Below are 20763 nucleotides of genomic sequence, written 5' to 3' on the forward strand. Positions count from 1 at the left end.
CTATTAGCAGAGGCAAGCAAATGGGACATCTAACTAATTTTGGCATGATGCATCATATGCAGAAGCAACACCCAACAGTACTGCCATCTGAGGATGGTGGCAGTACCAGTCAGGGGACCCTTTTTCCAGGCAGCATAAAGTGGTTGAAAAGGAGCAGAGTCACACCATGCCCTCAGCTCCTTCTAGCAGTCAGGTGGCAGGCCAACAGTCCCCTGCCATGTATCAGAAGCGACAACCCACCATGGAAGAAATGGGGTGGTGTTCGGTAACACTATCCCGGGGAAGGAGGCTGATAGCCTCAAAAGTTTTAACCAGGAGCATTGGGGAAATGATTGCCCTTGATGAACAGCCCTTGCAGATAGTGGAGAATGTGGGTTTCAAGCATTTGCTGAAGGTCTTAGTTCCAAATTACAAAGTCCCCTCCAGAACCACATTTAGCAGAAAGGTCATTCCCAGCCTGTACAACCAGTGTCTCAGTTGCATCCAAGCACTGTGGGAAGGATTTGGCCCCGAAGAAAATAGCTGGGAGCCTGCTGTGAACATTCATGATAAGGAGTTGATCAAAAACTTCCATACTTCACATCCAAGGTGTTGCGACCATCGCTGCCCGAACGTCTACGCTCCGCCCACCTTACCTCTTTTGTGACTCCCTCTTTGGTTGATGGAAGTTTGGCTGCCGCGGCGTCATCTTACTGAACTCCTCCGGCGTCCCCAGACCGGCTAGACGCTGCCTTCTGCCATGTTCTCCTGAAGCCTAAGGGTACGCGCGCGTGGTGCGGCCCCAACTCAAGTACCAGCTGTGGCGCGAACCTCAGGGGCATCCCCCTGAGATGACGTCATCCTCACCAGATATTTAAGGTCTTCATTTTTGCTAGCTATTCGAGTTAGCAAGGAGGGATTCTTCCAGGTATCGCTGCAGATGGGATTAGCTCTCTGCATACCTTGCTACTCTGCCTCCTCAGAATTTACCGGGGTACCTGCTCCTCGGGGGCCTCGCTCTCTCTCTCTTGCTTTTCAGGTCGCAGTCTGGAACTAGTACTCGCTCCTCGAGGGCCCACGTTCCCGGACCTGCTACCGAATACTACTTCTGCCAGGAAGTCACCGCTGCCTATAACACCAGTGAGTTACCATCTCTCTCTCTCAGAGCTTTCCCTGGAACCAGGTACTCACGCCTCAAGGGCCTACTCCATTCCAGCCTCTGGGCTGCTTCAAGAGACTATTGTGTGAATGTTACCATCAAGGTTCTGTTCCTGAACTATGCACACTCTGCCTACTCACTATACTCAGTTTCTCTACAGCTCAGCCATTCTGGGATCGCTGTTCCAGTGCCTGAGGGACTACAGCCCAGCCGGGCTCTTCCAGCTCACTACTGCCACCTCTGGTGGTTCAATATTGTTATAATCTGCTATGCTGATGGGAGGAGCAAGCAAATTGGAGTTAGCAATCTGTTATGAACTGGCTGCTGGATACTCCCATTGAAGGAGGAGTTTAGCAAACTTGATGGGGATCTGCTAGGGAGTTGGCAATCTGTTATGATCTGCTCCTGTAGAGGGAGGCGTTAACAATCTTGTTGTGCTCCGTAGACAGCGTTAGTAACGTAGTTAGGATATAGACTGCAGAGTTAGCAATCTGTACCTGTGGAGTGTTAGAGAGGGCACTCAGCTGTAGAAAAATGTAAATAGGTGGATCCTTGGGCCGATGACAGATGACAGCGCCCCCAGGAGGATATCCTGAGAGGGACCACTGGCTAGGCTTGGTTATGGATGCAGACACAGATAGTTCTTTTAGTAGACAGGTTAGTAGAACCACCAGAGATGGCAGTAGTGAGCTGTTGTGCCCGGCAGGGCTGAAGTCCCTCAGATACTGGAACAGCGCTTCCAGGGTAGCTGAGCTGTAGAAAGACTATAAATAGTGAGTAGACAGGTATGCTGTATTCATAGCCAGAACTAGATGACAAATCTCACATAAGGTCTTAAGGAGGCTCAGTAGGTGGTAAGAGTTAGGCCCTCGAGGAGCAAGTACCTGGTTCCAGGGAAAGCTCAGAGAGAGCAATGGTAACTCACAAATGTCTGTATCTGTGATAGCTTCCAGGCAGTAGAGAATCTTTAGAGTGTCCAGGAACATGGGCCCTCAAGGAGCAAGTATCGGTTCCTATCTGCAATCTGAAATAGAGAAAAGAGAGCGAGGCCCCCGAGGAGCCGGTACCCCTGGTAAGTCTGAGGAGGCAGAGTAGCTTGGACAAATTCGTAGCGAGTCCGTATACTTGTCCTTGCTAACTCAATCTGTTAGTGAAAGTATGAGACCTTTTATACTGGAAGCGGATGATGTCATCTCAGGGGATGCCCCTGAGGTTCGCGCTCTAGCTGGTGCAAACATCAGAGCGCGCGTGCACGTCCTACGTCATCAGGAACATGGTGGATCCGCAGCGTCGAGCTGGTCTGGGTACGCCAGAGAGAGAGGCGGCATGGAGATGCCGTGGCAGCAAGCCGTCCATCAGACCTGGAGGGAGTCGCCACAGAGGTAGAGAGGGTGGAGTGAGGGCTTAGAGCAGCCGCAAACGCAACAAATATACAGTTTAATAAAAGATCTAGTGTGTGTCTGTCTCCCAACTCTGAGCCTGACCGGAGGCCCCTCTCGGGATCTTCCCCCGGGGGCGTGGTCATCTACCACCAGCCCAAGGATCCACCCACAATTATCACAAATAATAACACAAGGAAGCCGAGATCAGATATTCCCAATGCTTCCTGCGCTTCCTTACATCCAAGATGTCCTCAACTTGATAGGTGATATATTCTTCCGAAGCTAGTGGTTGAAGTTCTGGAGCTTTCTTGGAGAATTCTGATAGGATGAGCAGTTTTAACAGTGAGATGTGGAAGGCGTTATGAATTTTGAGTGAAGTGGGTAGACGAAGGCTCTAAGTGACTGGGCCCAGCTGGCGGAGTACGGGAAAGGGCCCAATGTATTTATTTATTTAAAAACTTTTTTATACCGACATTCATTTGCATATCACATCGGTTTACATAAAACGGGGTTATAACAAAAGATTTAGAAAATGAAAAATAAGTTACATGAAACAGGGCAGCGAAGGAACAAGATGGGACAGAAGTGGAAGGATAAAGGGTCGAGCAGGAGGTTAGAAAGGTTAACAAAAAATCATATAACTAATATACAAAGATTTTGAGTTGCGGCTCTAGTTCATGGCGTTAAGTAAAGGAAGCAAAGCGAGCTGAAAGTAACTTTAAATGAATAAAGTGGGTGCTGAGCCACACCTTGTCTCCGGGGTTCAACAGAGGAGCTACCTGATGATGGGCATCGTAGAACTTCTTTGATTTCAAGGCAGCTTGTTGCAGAAGCGGTCTGGTATGTTCCCAGATTTGATGCAGTTCTTGAGCAGAGGCTTGCGCTGATGGAGAAGGTACAGAAAAAGGTATTGGAAGAGAAGGCAGAGGCTGGCGTCCGTGCACTACTTGAAAGGATGATGATCCGGTAGACGCAGACTGATGGGAGTTGAAGGCAAACTCGGCCCACGGCAAGAAATCGGACCAGTCGTTCTGCCGAGAGTTTACGTAGGCCCGAAGAAACTGCTTCAGGGTGCGATTAGTCCTTTCCATCTGTCCATTGGTCTGAGGGTGATAGACCGATGTGAGGTCCAGGGCGATGTCAAATTTTTTACACAACAACCTCCAGAATTTAGCCGTGAACTGGACACCCCTGAGAAGATGTGTCTCGGGAGTCCATGAAGACAGAAGATGTGGCAAATGAATAATTTGGCTCGTTCCGGGGCAGAAGGAAGGCCGGGTAGTGCCACGAAATGAGCCATCTTCGAAAAACGGTCCACGGTGACCCAAATGGTGTTATTGCCACTGAAAGGAGGTAGGTCCACAATAAAATCTGTGGAGATGTGTGTCCACGGCTCACTAGGTGCTGGAAGTGGTTTTGAAGACCCCAGGGACGACCTGCTGGTGGCTTTTGACGGGCGCAAGTGGGACATGATTCCATATAAGCTTGAGTGTCCTTCTTCATGATTGACCACTAGTAGAACCTCTGGAGTTTCGCAAGCGTCCTGGCTTGTCTGGGATGACCAGCGAGTAAGGAATCATGCGCCCAGCGGAGAATCTTCCTACATAGAGGTCGGGGAACCACCGTCTTCCCGGAAGGCACTGTATGTGTGGTAGCGCGGAGTACTTTAGTCGGGTCGATGATGTGCCGGGGAACATCTGGGACATCATCAATGGTGAACGAGCGAGAGAGGGCATGTGCTCGGATGTTCTTATCAGCAGGTCGATATCAAAGTAAAAAATTAAATTGATTAAAAAAGGAGACCAGCGGGCCTGCCTGTGGTTAAGGCATTGAGCGTGGTGCAGATACTTGAGGTTTTTATGATCAGTGTAAACTGTTATTTGGTTTTGTGCCCCCTCAAGCCAGGGGTGCCTCTCTTCAAAGGCTAATTTGATTGTCAGCAATTCTTTGTCCCCAATTCCATAATAATGTTCAGCCGGAGAGAAGCAATGGGAGAAGAATGAGCACAGATGCAGAGTGTGATTGGTAGAATGCTGGCTGAGTACTGCTCCAACACCAACGTCAGAGGCATCTACTTTGACGATGAAGGGTCTTTGTGGGTCAGGATGCCGTAGGCATGGCTCCTGGAGGAATGCTTCCTTAAGTTCCCGGAAGGCAGAGACGGCCTCGGGTGACCACTGGGAAGGATTAGCTCCTTTTCGTGTCATAGCCGTGAGTGGGGTGGTTAGTGTCAAATAGTGATTGATGAATGACCTGTAGTAGTTAGTAAAGCCCAGTAATCTTCAGAGAGCCTTAAGGCTCATTGGTTGGGGCCACTCTCGGATGGCCTTAGTCTTTTGTGGATCCATCTGGAACCCCTGGCTAGAGACGACATAGCCCAGAAAAGGGATGGACTCCTTGCGAAAAGAGCATTTTTCCAGCTTGGCGTACAACTGGTTTTCCCTTAAGCGTTGCAGAATGTTGATGATGTCCTGTTGATGGCTCTGGAGATCCTGCGAATATACCAGAATGTCACCAAATAGACTACGACACAACTGTAGAGCATGTCTCTGAAGATTTTGTTCATCATATTCTGGAACACCGCTGGAGCGTTGCAAAGGCCAAATGGCATGACCAGATATTCAAAATGTCCGTCGTGGGTATTAAATGCGATTTTCCATTCATCGCCCTGGTGAATCCTAATCAAGTTGTAAGCCCATCTGAGGTCCAATTTGGTAAATATCTTGGCCCCTCGGAGTCTGCCAAACAGTTCGGAGATTAATGTAATCTCATTTAAACCTTGGTAGTCTATGCACGGCCGAAGGGAGCCATCCTTTTTCCCCACCAAAAAGAATCTGGCTCCAGCGGGAGACTTGGAAAGTTGAATGAAGCCTTTAGCTAAGTTTTCTTGTATATATTCAGACATGGCTTTTGTCTCGGTCAGGGAAAGTGGGTAGACTCTAGGGGTGTGCATTCGTTTGCAACAAATTGGCAATCCGCATCGTATATTAGGGATGTGAATCGTTTTAGGACGATTAAAATTATCGTCCGATAATTTTAATATCGTCTTAAACCGTTATGGAACACAATACAATAGAGATTCTAACGATTTATCGTTATAAATTGTTAGAATCGTGAGCCGGCACACTAAAACCCCCTAAAACCCACCCCCGACCCTTTAAATTAAATCCCCCACCCTCCCGAACCCCCCCCCAAATGACTTAAATAACCTGCGGGTCCAGCGGCGGTCCGGAACGGCAGCGGTCCGGAACGGGCTCCTGCTACTGAATCTTGTTGTCTTCGGCCGGCGCCATTTTCCAAAATGGCGCCGAAAAATGGCGGCGGCCATAGACGAACACGATTGGACGGCAGGAGGTCCTTCCGGACCCCCGCTGGACTTTTGGCAAGTCTTGTGGGGGTCAGGAGGCCCCCCCCAAGCTGGCCAAAAGTTCCTGGAGGTCCAGCGGGGGTCAGGGAGCGATTTCCCGCCGCGAATCGTTTTCGTACGGAAAATGGCGCCGGCAGGAGATCGACTGCAGGAGGTCGTTCAGCGAGGGTTCCGGCGCCTCGCTGAACGACCTCCTGCAGTCGATCTCCTGCCGGCGCCATTTTCCGTACGAAAACGATTCGCGGCGGGAAATCGCTCCCTGACCCCCGCTGGACCTCCAGGAACTTTTGGCCAGCTTGGGGGGGCCCTCCTGACCCCCACAAGACTTGCCAAAAGTCCAGCGGGGGTCCGGAAGGACCTCCTGCCGTCCAATCGTGTTCGTCTATGGCCGCCGCCATTTTTCGGCGCCATTTTGGAAAATGGCGCCGGCCGAAGACAACAAGATTCAGTAGCAGGAGCCCGTTCCGGACCGCTGCCGTTCCGGACCGCCGCTGGACCCGCAGGTTATTTAAGTCATTTGGGGGGGGGGTTCGGGAGGGTGGGGGATTTAATTTAAAGGGTCGGGGGTGGGTTTTAGGGGGTTTTAATGTGCCGGTTTTGCGATTTTACGTTTTTTCGATTTTTTACGATTTTTCACGATTTTTCACGATATTTTACCCCCCCAAACGGCAACAATACGATTCCCTCCCCCTCCCAGCCGAAATCGATCGTTAAGACGATCGAGGACACGATTCACATCTCTATCGTATATGCCATATTTGTTGTATTCGTGGGGGTCACGAAACGAATGGCGAACCCACATGAATACAACGTATCACTAAGGAATAAATCCCTACCCTCCTGAACCCCCCCAAGACTTGCCAATAGTCCCTGATGGTCCAGCGGGGGCCCTGGAGCGATCTCCTGCAATCGGGCCGTCGGCTACCGGTATTCAAAATGGCGCCGATAGCCTTTGCCCTTACTATGTCACAGGGGCTATCGGCACCATTTTGAATACGGCAGCCGACGGCCCGATTGCAGGAGATCGCTCCAGGACCCCCACTGGACCACCAGGGACTTTTGGCAAGTCTTGGGGAGGTCAGGGAATAGGACCGACTGCGTTGCCGCACACAGGTTGTAAAATCCCCCCACTTACGCATGCGATTCGGCACTTGTGCATCGAACGTGCGCATATTCTAAAATCCCCACGTCTATGTGCGTGCAGGTTTGAAAGTTACTGTCCCTATGTAATGTGTGTTTCTTGCACTAAAATTGACTGCTGTCACTTCTATTTGTCTAAATTAAATATTTTCAGGTACATTTTAGAAGCCACGCGTGGTCGTCCTTGTGTGCGTAGTTCCCGGCGCATGCACGAGGACGCTATGATTTTATAAAATGGGCGCATTACCGCGCACATGTTATAAAACGTGATACCCACATGCACATGCGTGCCTGATTTTATATCGGCGTGTGCATGTGCGTGCAGGGCTTATGTGCACGCCAGGGAGGGAATATTTTTTAAGAAATGCGAGCTGACACGACCAGACTTTTCCCCAGTTCCCTCCCAGTCCGCTCCTTTCTAAACCCTCTATCTAACCTTCCTCCCTTTGCCCCTATCTGCCTGACCCCTAAAACCCTCCCTAACTAACCTAATTTTTTTTATTTTGCAACTTACCTGCTCTCCAGAGCAGCAGTATGCTGTGCGGGCTGGCCGGCTGCCGGTGCGCGCTTCACCGTGACACTGCCCATGCTCCGCCCTTACCCCTCCCAGACCCTGCCTGCGGCCTGCCCCCCTTTTTAGACCGCCGGTTTTTGGCGCGTTCCAGGAGAAACGCGCATGGCCGCAGGCCTTTAAAAACACCGCTGTGTGTGCGTGCGCGGCCCGGCCACACGCACACCTCCCAGTTTTTAATACACGCCAGAGATTTAAAATTAGGCCTTTTATTAGATTACAATACCAGTGGGTATAAGAATGTATAAAGGCGAAAATAAAGAAGGGGGGCCTATAGCTCTAAAAAGCAAACCGAACATTATGGCTCGCCAAAGGCGCACACACAAACCCTTTGCAACAGCAGACAGCAAAGGATTTAAAAAGAAAACAGAGATGAAAGAAAATCTGGTGTTTTTTTTTTTACTTTAGGGGAAAAGTAGCCCTTCTCTTTAAATTGTATTTCTTTAGAATTAACTTAAATGTTTATTTTATTTTTTTCAGGCCAAGTTCAGAAACAAGACGCCAGGGTGGAAGAGAGCGGATCTCTACTGCAAGTGAAAAGGGGAGCCCGTCTATGGAATCTACCAAGGAAACTCGATACTGTGCGGTGTGCAGTGACTACGCGTCAGGCTACCACTATGGGGTGTGGTCTTGCGAGGGCTGCAAAGCTTTCTTCAAAAGAAGTATTCAAGGTACGGCTGTTGAATTCCTACTCGTTGATTATATGGACATCATTTTGATTACATTATCCGATAAAGGGCCAGTTGCACCAGAAGTGTCACTGTATGAGTTGGTTGCTGTTTACCTGGAGCTAGGTCTAATGTCAGAACTGTTATGCTATGAAGTGGGACTAGAATGATATTCCCCTGTATGCTAAGATGTCACGTAAAATCATTACAGTTACCGGGTTATCGTAAGGCTGAACTCATCAAGACAAAAAGAAAAATTTGTGGGGGAAAATTATCTAATGAGATTAGCAGATAAAAAGTAATAGCATCCTATGTTTTAAAAATGTAGGGTGGCACCCTGTATATCTTGGAAAAATAGCGTAAACCACTTTTTGTGCCTTTTTAGACCAGCCTCTGTATTGAATCATGTAACACACTAGTAGCAGCTTGCTTTGCAAGACATTGTTCTTTCCTTGATGCGCAGTTGCTCTACTGACATTGCCAATATCTGGAATTGGGCAGAGGAAATGCAGTGTTCGTGTCCCTGCCGCAGGTCACTTCAGGCTGTGAGAAAGATATCCAAACTGCTTGCCCCTTCTTTAAACACCGTGTTACCTTACGCTAATATTCTCAAAAGTAAAATCACCCATGGGGCCCAACTACATGTAAAGCGAAAAGACTTTTAAAATATCAAAATGTTATGGTTCATCCAGGCCTCTCAGTGCTGCCTCGCCGATTCTATTAGATGTTCCCTCTCATACGTAGTTAGATTAGATGAATCTCGTGAACAGCTTTTTATGTGCGAGGTCCTGAGCTCTGGACTCACTCCATGCCTTTTAAACAGAAGAGACTGCATTTCTTAAATTTAGAAAGCCGGTGAAGGGTTTGTTTTTCCTGCAGGCTTTTAACTACGGTAAGTCGTGCCATTGGAAATAAAGGCATACGCTAAAATTAGGAATCAGTTGCATTATCGTTATGATTTTTCCCTAGGTGTTGGTTTTGTATGGGCACAAGGCAGCTTTTATTTTATTTTTATTGTTTTATTTTATTTCACAGTATGATGTTTTAGGCACTGTTCGATGCAGGTTTGATGAGATGTCATTATGGAGGCTCTGTGCGGTGCTCATTCAGGCCGATGCAGTACAGTGTGCTGAGCGCACGGGTTAACCCGCGGCTGGGTGCGCGTATTCCGACGCGCGTCCACAACCCCACATGCCATAAGGGGCTGAGTGCATCCAAAACGCGTGTACCACCACCTTCGAAGTTAATAGTGCTCATCGCATGCAAATGCATGCTGATGAGGCTGTTGGCTCTTCTGCCCCCCGAGAGCAGGCGTTCATTTTTGAGCATCCCTAAAATTGTACAGAAAAGGAGAAAATACTGCTTTTCTGTTCTTCCTCTGACTTAATATTTGGTGGCGATATTGTCAGAGGAACAAAAAGGAGGAGAAACTTAAAAAAAAAAAAAAAAGTGTGCCGGCGTTCAGGTTAGGGAAAAGGGATGCTCAGTTAACGAGCGTCCGTCTTCCTAACCCGTGGCTGCGCACAGCCCCCTCTCCCGGGCACCTGCTGCCGAGGAGGCACCAGGGGTGTACAATTTCCCCTAGCGCCTCCTTTTTACCACGACAGCCAATTTAAATATTAAACCGGGCGCCCCAGTGAGGTTGATCAGCCGCGTTAGATGAGCGGGCACTCAATCCTGAGCAGCCTTTTTCCCTGCACCGATACTGCATCGGCCTGTGTGCCTTTTATGATCAGTTCAGGGTAATGCTTTTAGGGCCATATTTTAAAAGAGTTACATGCGTCGGGCCTATTTTAAAAAGACCCGGTGACGCGCTTAAAGCCCCGAGACGCGGGTAAGTGCAGGGGCTTGCAAAAAGGGGAGGGGCGGGGGCATGGGCAGTCCGAGGGCGGAGTCAGCTGCTCCCGGCACAGCGGCCATTTGCTGCCGTGCCGGGGATTGCACGCCGGCAGTTGGCTGGCGGGCGCAAAAGGTAAAATAAAGGCCAGAGGGGTTAGAGTAGGGCTGGGGAGGGGAAAAGGTTAGGGGAAGGGGTGGGAAGGTCAGGCTAGGGGGAAGGGAACGGGGAAGGCAGCGTGGCTCGGCGTGAGCAAGGTGCACAATTGTGCACCCCCTTGCGCGCGCTGACCCCTGATTTTATAACTTGCGCGCGCCTGCATACATAGAGGAATTAAGTGCAAATGTGAATTCACTGAAGAATTTCTATCATTTGAATCGATGAAAGGTACCAACAAGAGGAATTGATTTGCACAATGCAGTCTTTCATTTCCATTATCTCCTCTCACTTGCACACACAGGGGTAGATTTTATAGCATGTGCACGCGTTTCCCGGTGCACACACGTGCACTTGTTGATTTTATAACATGCGCGCACTGGCGCGCGCGTGTCATAAAATCGGGTTGCCGTGCACACATGCACGCCGCGCACGCCAGTGGGGGTGTACTTTCGCCAACTCTGAGCAGCGACGCAATCGGGCCTTCCCCAATTTCCCCTCAGTCCGCTCCAATTAAGGAACGAACTGGGAGGGAACGTCCCTACCCCCTTCCTAACCTTCCCTCCACTTCCCCTCTCTTCCTCACCCCCTAAAACTAAACTCCCTTGGCTCAATTTTTTTGTTTTATTACTTGCTGCTCCTCGGGAGCAGAAGTAACTTACACGCCCCTGCCGGCTGCCGGCGCGTGCTTTCCCGGGACAGCGGCTAATGGCCGCTGTCCCGGCCGGCCTCCGTCTCGCCCTGCGCCGCCCCTCCCTGTCTAGAACAAGCTCCCTGGCCTGCCCCCTTCGAAGAGGCCCGGCACTTGTGAGCGCACCGGGGTTTACGCGCGAGGCCTTTGAAAATTCACCCGGCGCGCGCAAGGCCCAGCCACGCAGGTAAACCCCCGGGATTTACACATGCAGGCCTTCTAAAATCCGGCCATAAATGTAAAATTTGCACACTAATGCATGTTGCGCTATTTATCGCATGCATTAGGGCCGTAATGTGAAATGATAAATGACTCAGTAAAGAAGGTGCCTAAATTAAGAGCTATAGTCTATGTTTTCAGCTGACAATTCACATACATTTAATAGTCTAAAGGTTAGGACCCTAAATTCAGGCCTGCTATTCATTTTCATAAATTTAGCATCCTAAATTAGTTGCCCGGTTCTGAAAGCCAGGTTAAACTCCTCATTTATTTCCCCACCCAAACTCTGCTGCTGTAACCTCCCACTTTTTAGGCTGAAATTTAGGAGCCAAATGATTCTAGGACCCTAAATTTAGGTCCTCAGCCCGAGTAAGTTTTTAAAAAAGCACCAATTTAAGATCCTAACTCCCAAAGTTAGGAGCCTAAACCCTTTGAAAATTTATACCCTAGTGCCAGCAAATAGTAAGCAATGTCCACACTGAGGAAATGTGGTTTTTAAACTTAACTTATGCCACCAAGACTCACATGTATTTCACCAGCTTTAAAGGTAGACTTACGCACATAGGTCCTCTTTGAAAATGACCTATGACTCATAGGTGAAAGATGCACCTTTATTCTGACTAAATCTAAATCCTCTTTGTTAGCCCTTCAACTCTCTGTGCAGTATTTGCCCTTTTTATTCACCAGTGGGATACTTGCTAGGATAAGGCTAATAGGAGCTTGCATAAGCTGTAATAGGAAACTTTTTATTTATCTCCTTGGAAATAATGTCAAAAATGCAAAATGGGGATCTTAATGGTTTTGCATGTTTTAAAATAAAGATAGGTATGTGTTTTTGTGATTTATGTGAACTGGAGGTAGCATGACCCTGTGGTGCCAATGGTGTTGCCTAGATATGACAGAGTTAAGGAGTACATTTAAGTAATTTAATTTTTAGATTTCAACCAAAATGTCTCTAGTTCCTTGACAAAAACTGTTTTGCAGCTTTTTATTTATAGCAAACTGTAGGGGACAGATAGCTTAAGGCTGGGAATGACAGTAATTATTCTGTACTCTGTGCTTGTCTAAATGGTCAAAAAAAAGATTGGCATTGAAAGTCATAGTTGAAATGAACAATTTTCTATAAATGCAGTGTGGGTTGTAGCTATGCTCTGGGTATGAAAGCAGAAAACAAAACTCTGTAGACTGATGTTTAAAAAACACATGGGCATAATTTTTTCTGAGAATCAGATTTTAAAACTTTTAAAATGTTGCCATGAGTGATCAACTTGGTGAATTGGATAAGTGCTACTTTGACAAACTGGGCATGTTGCCTTAGAGCCTCCCAAATAATATATAATCTGCTACTGTCCTGTATTGGAAGTGTCCAAAAGTCTCAGCCTTGGAAGACGAGACTCATATCTAGATGTCAGGAGTATAAACAGAAAGAAGAAGTTCCATTCAGCACTAATGGATCCTGCTTCCTGGGAATTATATGTGTGTGTGCACATCTGCATGTTTCGGTGGTTCCAAAAACAAACAGTCTTGTCAGAATCCCCATCAACCATATATATGAGAACACATACCTGGAGGTGCTCTCAGTCCTTCCAGCAAGTCTCCTCTTCCCTTTATAATTAAAAAAAACAAACAAACAAAAACTTCTAAGAATCCTTTGGCTGGAATTTCTTCTGGAATTCCTTTCCAGCCCAGGTGAAACGGTTTTTATTTTTATTTATTTATAGGCCGCCTTTAACATGCTCTAGGTGGCTTACAATAAAACATAAATACTAAATTCCAAACAAAACTTGATAACAAATAAATAAATGTTAGGTTCCATATTAGGAGCTACCACTCAGGATAAAGATTTAGGCATCATAGTGGATAATACTTTAAAATTGTCAGCTCAGTGTGCTGCAGCAGCCAAAAAAGCAAACAGAATGTTAGGAATTATTAGGAAGGGAATGGTTAATAAAACGGAAAATGTCATAATGCCTCTGTATCGCCCCATGGTGAGACCGTACCTTGAATACTGTGTACAATTCTGGTCGCCGCATCTCAAAAAAAGATATAGTTGCGATGGAGAAGGTACAGAGAAGGGCAACCAAAATGATAAGGGGAATGGAACAGCTCTCCTATGAGGAAAGACTAAAGAGGTTAGGACTTTTCAGCTTAGAGAAGAGACGGCTGAGGGGGGATATGATAGAGGTGTTTAAAATCATGAGAGGTCTAGAATGGGTAGATGTGAATCGGTTATTTACTCTTTCGGATAATAGAAAGACTAGGGGGCACTCCATGAAGTTAGCATATAGTGCATTTAAAACTAATCGGAGAAAGTTCTTTTTTACTCAACGCACAATTAAACTCTGGAATTTGTTGCCAGAGGATGTGGTTAGTGCAGTTAGTGTAGCTGGGTTTATAAAAGGTTTGGATAAGTTCTTGGAGGAGAGGTCCAATTACCCAAACGCCAAGAAGATCCCATGCTACTGATGCAATTGATAGCAGTGGCTATTCCCTAAGTAACCTTGATTAATAGCAGTTAATGGATTTCTCCAAGAACTTATCCAATCCTTTTTTGAACCCAGCTACACTAACTGCACTAACCACATCCTCTGGCAACAAATTCCAGAGCTTTATTGTGCGTTGAGTGAAAAAGAATTTTCTCCGATTAGTCTAGATTGTGGAAGCCAAGTTTCTAGTAAGGTACAGGAGTCTCCTGTTTTCCTCTGGTGTCAACTGAATCTTTCAGTTATAAAGTCCTAAACTGCAACAAAAGATGAAATTCTTACTCCTCCTCTCAGGTAGGAATGGTGATAAAACTTCCTCCCAACACAAAGGAACAAAAAAACCTTCGCCAATAGACTTGTTTTCCCTATTTTCATACCCACCTTCCCAACTTAGCCCAACCATTACAGCAACAGTCCTTGGCTAGGGCCTACAAACCATGACTTCTGTTCAATCCAGCCAATGTGGACCTTAAATCTAGCCACTAGATGACACCATTGAGAATTGCCTGAGAATCCCTCTCTCCCATGGGCTGTGAGTGCTGCTTTTGCAGCAACTCCAGCCATGACTGGCCTGGGAAGCAGAAATCAGGCCTAGAGACCTAACTCAGGTCATCTGTCTTGCAGCTTGCAGCACTTGGCTCTTAGCCACCAGATTGGCCAGGAACCGAGATCTGAGTGGTAGCTTAAGTGACAAATGAGATTTGATGTAATAACATGCAGTCATTAATTTGAAGGCACATAAACCCAGGGGACTGGTATGTTATGGTGGCTGACATTAATTTTATTGAGTGAATTTTCAAAGGAATTTCACTGGTAAAAATAGCATATAGCAAATAGCATATATGCATTGGTGGCATGTATGCACATATATGCTAATTTATAAACCTCAAGAGTAAGTGCATATTTGCAGTATGGCATGTGCATTTTAACAGGGAAAAAATGGGTAGTCTAGGTGTGTTCCAGAGCTTGGTTCAGAAGTACACAAGCAAGTCGCTATTTTGTAAGAGATGTATACACATACACTACCAAACTTGTCTGAACATTTTTATACCTGCTAATGGACTTGTTCAACTGAAATAGCACGTCTTTTGTCTGCAAATTTTGGGTGGGAGGTCTGTGTGAATAGGTCGGGGATCAAGGTTAAATACTAGAGTGTGTAGATCACTGGAGAAGGACTGGGTGAATTGGTGGTGGTGGTCTGGCAATCTGTTATGTTTGTAGTATTTTCAGAATAACATATACACTTACTTTATAAAATGTCTGCCTCCACCTTTAAACCAGGGTTATTAGACAGACTTGTGCTATATATATTCACGCACCTAAAATATACTCACATATGTTTATAAAATAGCTAAGTGTTTCTGGCATTGGAAATATCCACTTTTACTATAACATATGTGCGTACATTCAGGGCAGAGATACACATTATTTTATAAATCACTGCGCATCCATTTATGCACTAAATTGTTCAGCATGGACAGTTTTGAAAGTTGGTCTCCCTGTCTTTATTTATTTATAAACTTATAGCCCACCTTTCCAAAGAATAAGCCCAAAGTGTATTTTAATAGTTAAACAATGCATGCATGGTATAAAATAGGCTATATGGGGTGGATTTTAAAAAATTGCACATGCGCGTCCATGTGCGCATGCTACCTGGCGCGTGCGCCGGTCAGCCAGTGCTCCTACCATGTGACAGGGGCCGGCCAATGGCACGGATACCCTGTCACAAGGTAAGGGCAAAGGGCCATCGGCGCCATCTTTATGATTGGCAGCCGACGGTCCGAGAACGGGAGATTGCTCTAGGGACCACCACTAGAGTACCAGGTAACTTAAAAATGTTTTGGGGGGATCGGGAGGGTGGGAGAAGCTTAAGGGGTCATCTTTAAAGGGTCGGGTAGGTTTTTGAGTGGCAGTCAAAATGGCGCCGATGGCCCGAGAGCGGGAGATCGGTCCCCACGCCCCCACTGGACCACCAGGTACTCGTAAAAAGTTTTGGGGGGTTCGGGGGGGTGGGGGAAGGTAAGGGGTCAATTTTAAAGGGTCGGGCCTCACTAAAAAAAAATTAACAATGTGAATCGGAACCGATTCCGATTCACATCTCCAGCGATCAGATTTTTTTCTCCCTCCAGTCGAACCCGATCGTTAAGACGATTGGGCACACGATTCACATCTCTAGGAGATAACCACTTTGCAGTACTCTCTCCTCACATTGGCCCAACTGTCCACTCTGTGCCACGTTACAATAATACTAGTTAGATAAGGGAAAAGGCCCAAGTCTGGATTTTTCAGAAACCTAAATGATATTGGATCCTGTGGGGAAGAGTTTGAGTTCATTTGTTTTAAAACTATTTGAAGATCAGCAGGAGTTACCTTATTAAAATTTGACAGTTTACTAACTGTTATCATATAACCATTTGAAAGGCTGGAATTTATTGATTGACTAAAATGCAAAACTTTCAAAACTAAAATTTTAACCCTGGTAAATCGGAAGCTATGTGGTTTTCCAGAAAGCATGAACCCAAACTAATTCCTTTACCATGGATAGTGGGAAATTATATTCAGGTGAACTCTAGGGATCAGAATTGACCCCTCTCTTAGATTTCCTCACCATGGGGGTCATTTTGTAAGCGTATCGCATGCAAAAACTAAATAGGGGCGGAGTCGGGGGCGGCGTCAGCACCGGAAGAGGAGGAGTCGGAGTGGCGTCGGGGCAGACGCTGCCAGTAGCGCACACAATAGCACCGCCTTTCATGGTGGCACTATTGGGTGCAAAAGCCGGCAGCGATAACACCGCGGTGGTGCGATCACTGCCTGCTTTCGCAGGCCCGCCCCCTTCTTCAGCCCCCCGTTACCGCGAAATTCAGAGAGCTCTGCGTTGTTGGAAAATCCAGCCCCATATTTGTAATCTGGTGTAAAGTTCTTATTTCTTTTTGTGATTTATCCATAGGCTCTGATCTTAAATTATTGGTCTACTCTTTAATCTTAGCTCACCTAGATTATTGTAATGCCATTTTTCATAGTTTTCCAGCACACAAATCAGAAGACTCCAGACTATCCAAAATATTGCAGCTAAGTTGATTTTCGAAAAACGAACATGTGACCATATCACTCCCTTCCTTTGTCATCTGCATTGGCTCCCCTTTTCTTTCCACATGGTGTTCAAAATAGGGTGTACAACTTTTAAAGCTTTGTGCTGGGGTACTCCATCTTATATTTTCTGTCTGTTCCCCATCAACTAGAGAGATCCCTGCATTCTATTCAACAAAAACACCTAGTTTTGCCATCACAAAGGGAGGTCAGGTTAGAAAGAACTAAAGAAATTTGTTTCTCATGCTTAGCCTCCAGCCTTTGGAACTCTTTCCCATTGACTTTATGCTTAGACAAATATTATTTTACATTTAGGAAAGCTCTAAAAACATTTTTGTTCTTACAAGCTTTCCCATCAGATTAGGTTAATGATTCTCTTTTTCTTATCCATCTCTTTTTTGTGGGGGTTTCTTTTTATTGTTAATTTTGATGGTTTTAATATACTATTTTGCCACTGTTTTAACTTTTTTATTTATTTGTTTTATATACTATTTTTATTTATTGTTTTATTGTTGTTTATCATATAACTGTTGGATTTTGTTTAATTTTCATGATATTTAGTTTATTATGTTAGTCTCTTTTACTTTTATTGTACATCGCATTAGTTTGCCTTAGTAAGATTTGCGAATAAACATTTATGAAATAAACTAAATTAAAAAAATTATATTTTCTTCTTCTATGATGGGTATATGAATGTTAGAGATGAAATCAGTCTGTATGTAGTTAATTTTTTCCTCAAAAGCAACAGCAAAGTCATTTACTGGAATTGGGCTAAGCCCAGGCTAGGTTCCTGCTGTTTGAATAACTTAAAAAGTTGCTTTGATCTATTTTCAGCTTTACTGAGAGTTCTTTTAAAGTATTCTCTCATAGTCCACTTAGGCCTAGATTTTCTAACACCACAGAGCTCTATGAATTAGGCGGTAACGGGGGACTATTGGAAACCAATAGCGCCACCGTGAAAGGTGGTGCTAATGGGCGCGTTACTGGCAGCGATAAGGTGTCCTACCTTTTCGCTGTCAGCGAAGTCATTGCAGAGTCCGCCCCGATGCTGCCCCAACTCCTCCCCTTCCAGTGCAGACTCCGCCCCGATTTAGCTATCGCACGCGTGCAATCTCTTTAGAAAATGACCCCCTTAATCTCCCGAGATAATAGTGAATACTGCTTTTTAAAAGGTATTTCTCTTTCTGCCATTCTCTCTTTTAATGTCTAGACTGTTGTTTGAAAAGTCATAAACCTGAATGATACCAAGTCTCTTTGTGGTCAGTAGACAATTTTGAGCTATATGATCATAAGCTGTTTTGAGTATTTCATTCCAAAATGAGATTTGCTTTATCAAGAATACTCATAAAGTTGTCAGGGAAACTAAGATTTTCAGCTAGCTCTACAAGCTTAGATGGCAACATTAAAATGGGCATGTAGTCAGATGTACTGAAATTTTATATCGTGCATGTGAGTATGCATGTTATAAAATAGGCTAGGCGTGTGCATGTGTGCTCCTAATTTTAAGAGTATACGTGCACAGCAGGGAAATGTCGGCTTTGAGGTGCTCGAGTGAGGGAATTTTATAACAAGATGCATGCCCATCTCTAAGTTTTGGCGCTTGTCGGGCTTTTAAAATTCACCTTTTAATGTCCTTCTGATAGGGACCTTAAGTTTAAGAGGTTTGGATTAGGGAATCCTATATAACCTATTCTGAGGAGAAAACCAGGTCCAGAGTATGTCCATCCTTGTGAGAGGGCTTGTGAATCCACTGAGTCAAGAATATGTCAGATAATGCTGAAAACGTTTGGACAGATCATCAGCAGGAATGTTAAAATCTCCTGATACAAGTAGCAGTTGTGAACGTCTAATGAAACATTCATTGATAGTCCCACTCATTTGTCAAGTGGTGTGCTGGTAACTGCGGGAGGCTTATACACCAGCAATAGATTATGAATCTGATATTGCTATCTAGTTGAAAGAAGACATTCAATACCTGTCTTTGGAGGCAAAGTTAGTTGATTGATATTTAAATAACTAGCACAAATCACTGCTCCTCCACCCCTGGATTTATGAAAAAAAGCAAAATGTAATTTTCTGGACAAGCTTGTCTTAAGCAAAGAGCATCCCCTGGTTTATGATTTCACTTTGTGCATCTGCACTGCTGGTCCTCCGCCTGTGATGACAGTGGTCACAGATGAACGGATGGACAAATTGAAAGCATAAGCTTGTTTTCATTTTCACAACACCAAATAGTTACAAATGAAGGCCAATGGTGCCTTAAACCAGCAGAGGCCAGTTTTGATTGAGCTGGAAGCCCAAAGGAGTAGGAGAAAACTGCCAGGCCAATAAAAATTCTTCTTGACGCATAATTTAATTTTCACCCTCTGAAGTGTTCTCCTAAGTGTCATCTGCAAAAACATCAAACTTTTCCTACTACCATCTTTACAGTATTACTTGCAAAAATCATTTTTAGGACTCAATCCAGAACGGATCCCCCGGGGCCCTCCTGTGGTAATCCTCTCCTCAGAGGGAGCGCCATTGACCATCGCTCTCTGTTGCCTATCTTGCCACCAAGTTTTAGCCAAGAATACCACCTCAGGATTGCCAGCAGTCTGTTCAGTTTGTTAAAGTACTTTCTGTGTGCAAAATTATTAAAGGTCTTACTAAAATCTAAGTTTACCATATTCAGATTTCCAGCCTGATTTAATTCCCTGGTCACGCAGGAAAGAATTCAGTACATGCTGCCTCAGATCCTGTAAAGATGTCAAATCTTCACCGAGGTGATGTTCGTCCTTCTCACTCTGCATGGAAAACTGGCCCCTAAACCATCACCACCACTTCACCTCGTGCTATTAGCTGCCCCTCCTATAGAGATATCAATAGGTGCATACTGTGAAACAGCCAAGCCCAGAAATGGCCAGAATGCAATTAAATAAATTCATTGCAAATTGCATTACAGCCATTTCGGTCATATCACACAGCTTAACGCCAGGAAAAAAAGTGTAGTTTTTCCAGCGTTAAAACCGTGAGATAGCATGCGTTATGATATTGCCCCTCATTTTCATAACTCCCATCCAAACTCCTCCCTAATCCTGCCCCTTCCCAAAATTTGCATTTGCACCATGTGCTAGAGCTGTTATCGCATGCGTTATGATGTTATCGCCATAACGCATTTTGATGAATGACCCTGAATGTCCCAGGATGTATTCCATCTGGCTTGATTAGTTTCGGTTTTGCTAGTTCCAAGGAAAGACTCTCTTTTATAATTGACCAGAAGTCTACCTTTTTAGCCTATTTTCCATAGGGACGAAAGCTTATGAGATCACAGTGTGTTTGTATCTGCCCCTAATATCCTTTGAGATTAATATTCAAAGGGGGTTTGTCCGGCTAAGTTCAGGACTTAGCTGGATAAACCTGTGCTTTTTGTTTAGATTTACTATATCGCCCCTCTCCCACCTCCGCTGAGCAGATAAACTCAAGCCAGGGGGCATTTGGGACTGGGTCTGCAACATAGCCGGGTAGCACTGATATTCAGTTTTACCTAGCTAGGTTTAGCTGAGTAAGTTTGGTCATAGCAAAGAGCAGATCTTAAGTTATCCGGGTAAGGCTACCTGGATAACTAAATCTAACCATGCCTACTCATTGGCAGTTGTTTTCTGCTGCATATCCTGGCCAATGCTCCTGCTCTCCCCCAAGTTTAAATAACTATCATAAGCCATGGTGACCCAGTCTCCTCCCTACCTACCCATTAGTATAAGACAGAGGGTGAGGGCGCTACATTTGTTATTGAAGTATTACGTGATAGAGTAAAATAAAAGGGTTCCTTGCTAGGAGTATTCTTTTTTTCCCCCTCAAAGTGTCAAAATTGTTCCCATATGACATAGTGGGAGCTGTGTGACTACGGCAATTCTCTGGCTCAGATTTAGGTCAGCATGAAGACATATATTCAGGCTGCAGCAGAGAAATAAAAGGCATGTATGTGTAACACCCCGCCCGCCCGGAACGGGGCATGTAAAATGTTGAGAGGGTCTGGCACCGGTTT

General features: G+C 45.5%; 1 protein-coding gene across 1 annotated transcript in view; it reads left to right on the forward strand.

The window, feature by feature from the left end:
- Window positions 1-20763, forward strand: part of ESR1 (estrogen receptor 1) — an 829643-nt gene that overhangs the window by 207128 nt on the left and 601752 nt on the right. Inside the window, exon 3 of the mRNA XM_029596558.1 lies at window positions 8079-8269. Within this exon, the coding sequence (XP_029452418.1) occupies window positions 8079-8269 (191 nt within the window). The remainder of the gene's footprint in view (window positions 1-8078; window positions 8270-20763) is intronic.

Source organism: Rhinatrema bivittatum, chromosome 3, assembly GCF_901001135.1.
Source record: "Rhinatrema bivittatum chromosome 3, aRhiBiv1.1, whole genome shotgun sequence".
NCBI classification, from domain to species: Eukaryota; Metazoa; Chordata; class Amphibia; order Gymnophiona; family Rhinatrematidae; genus Rhinatrema; species Rhinatrema bivittatum.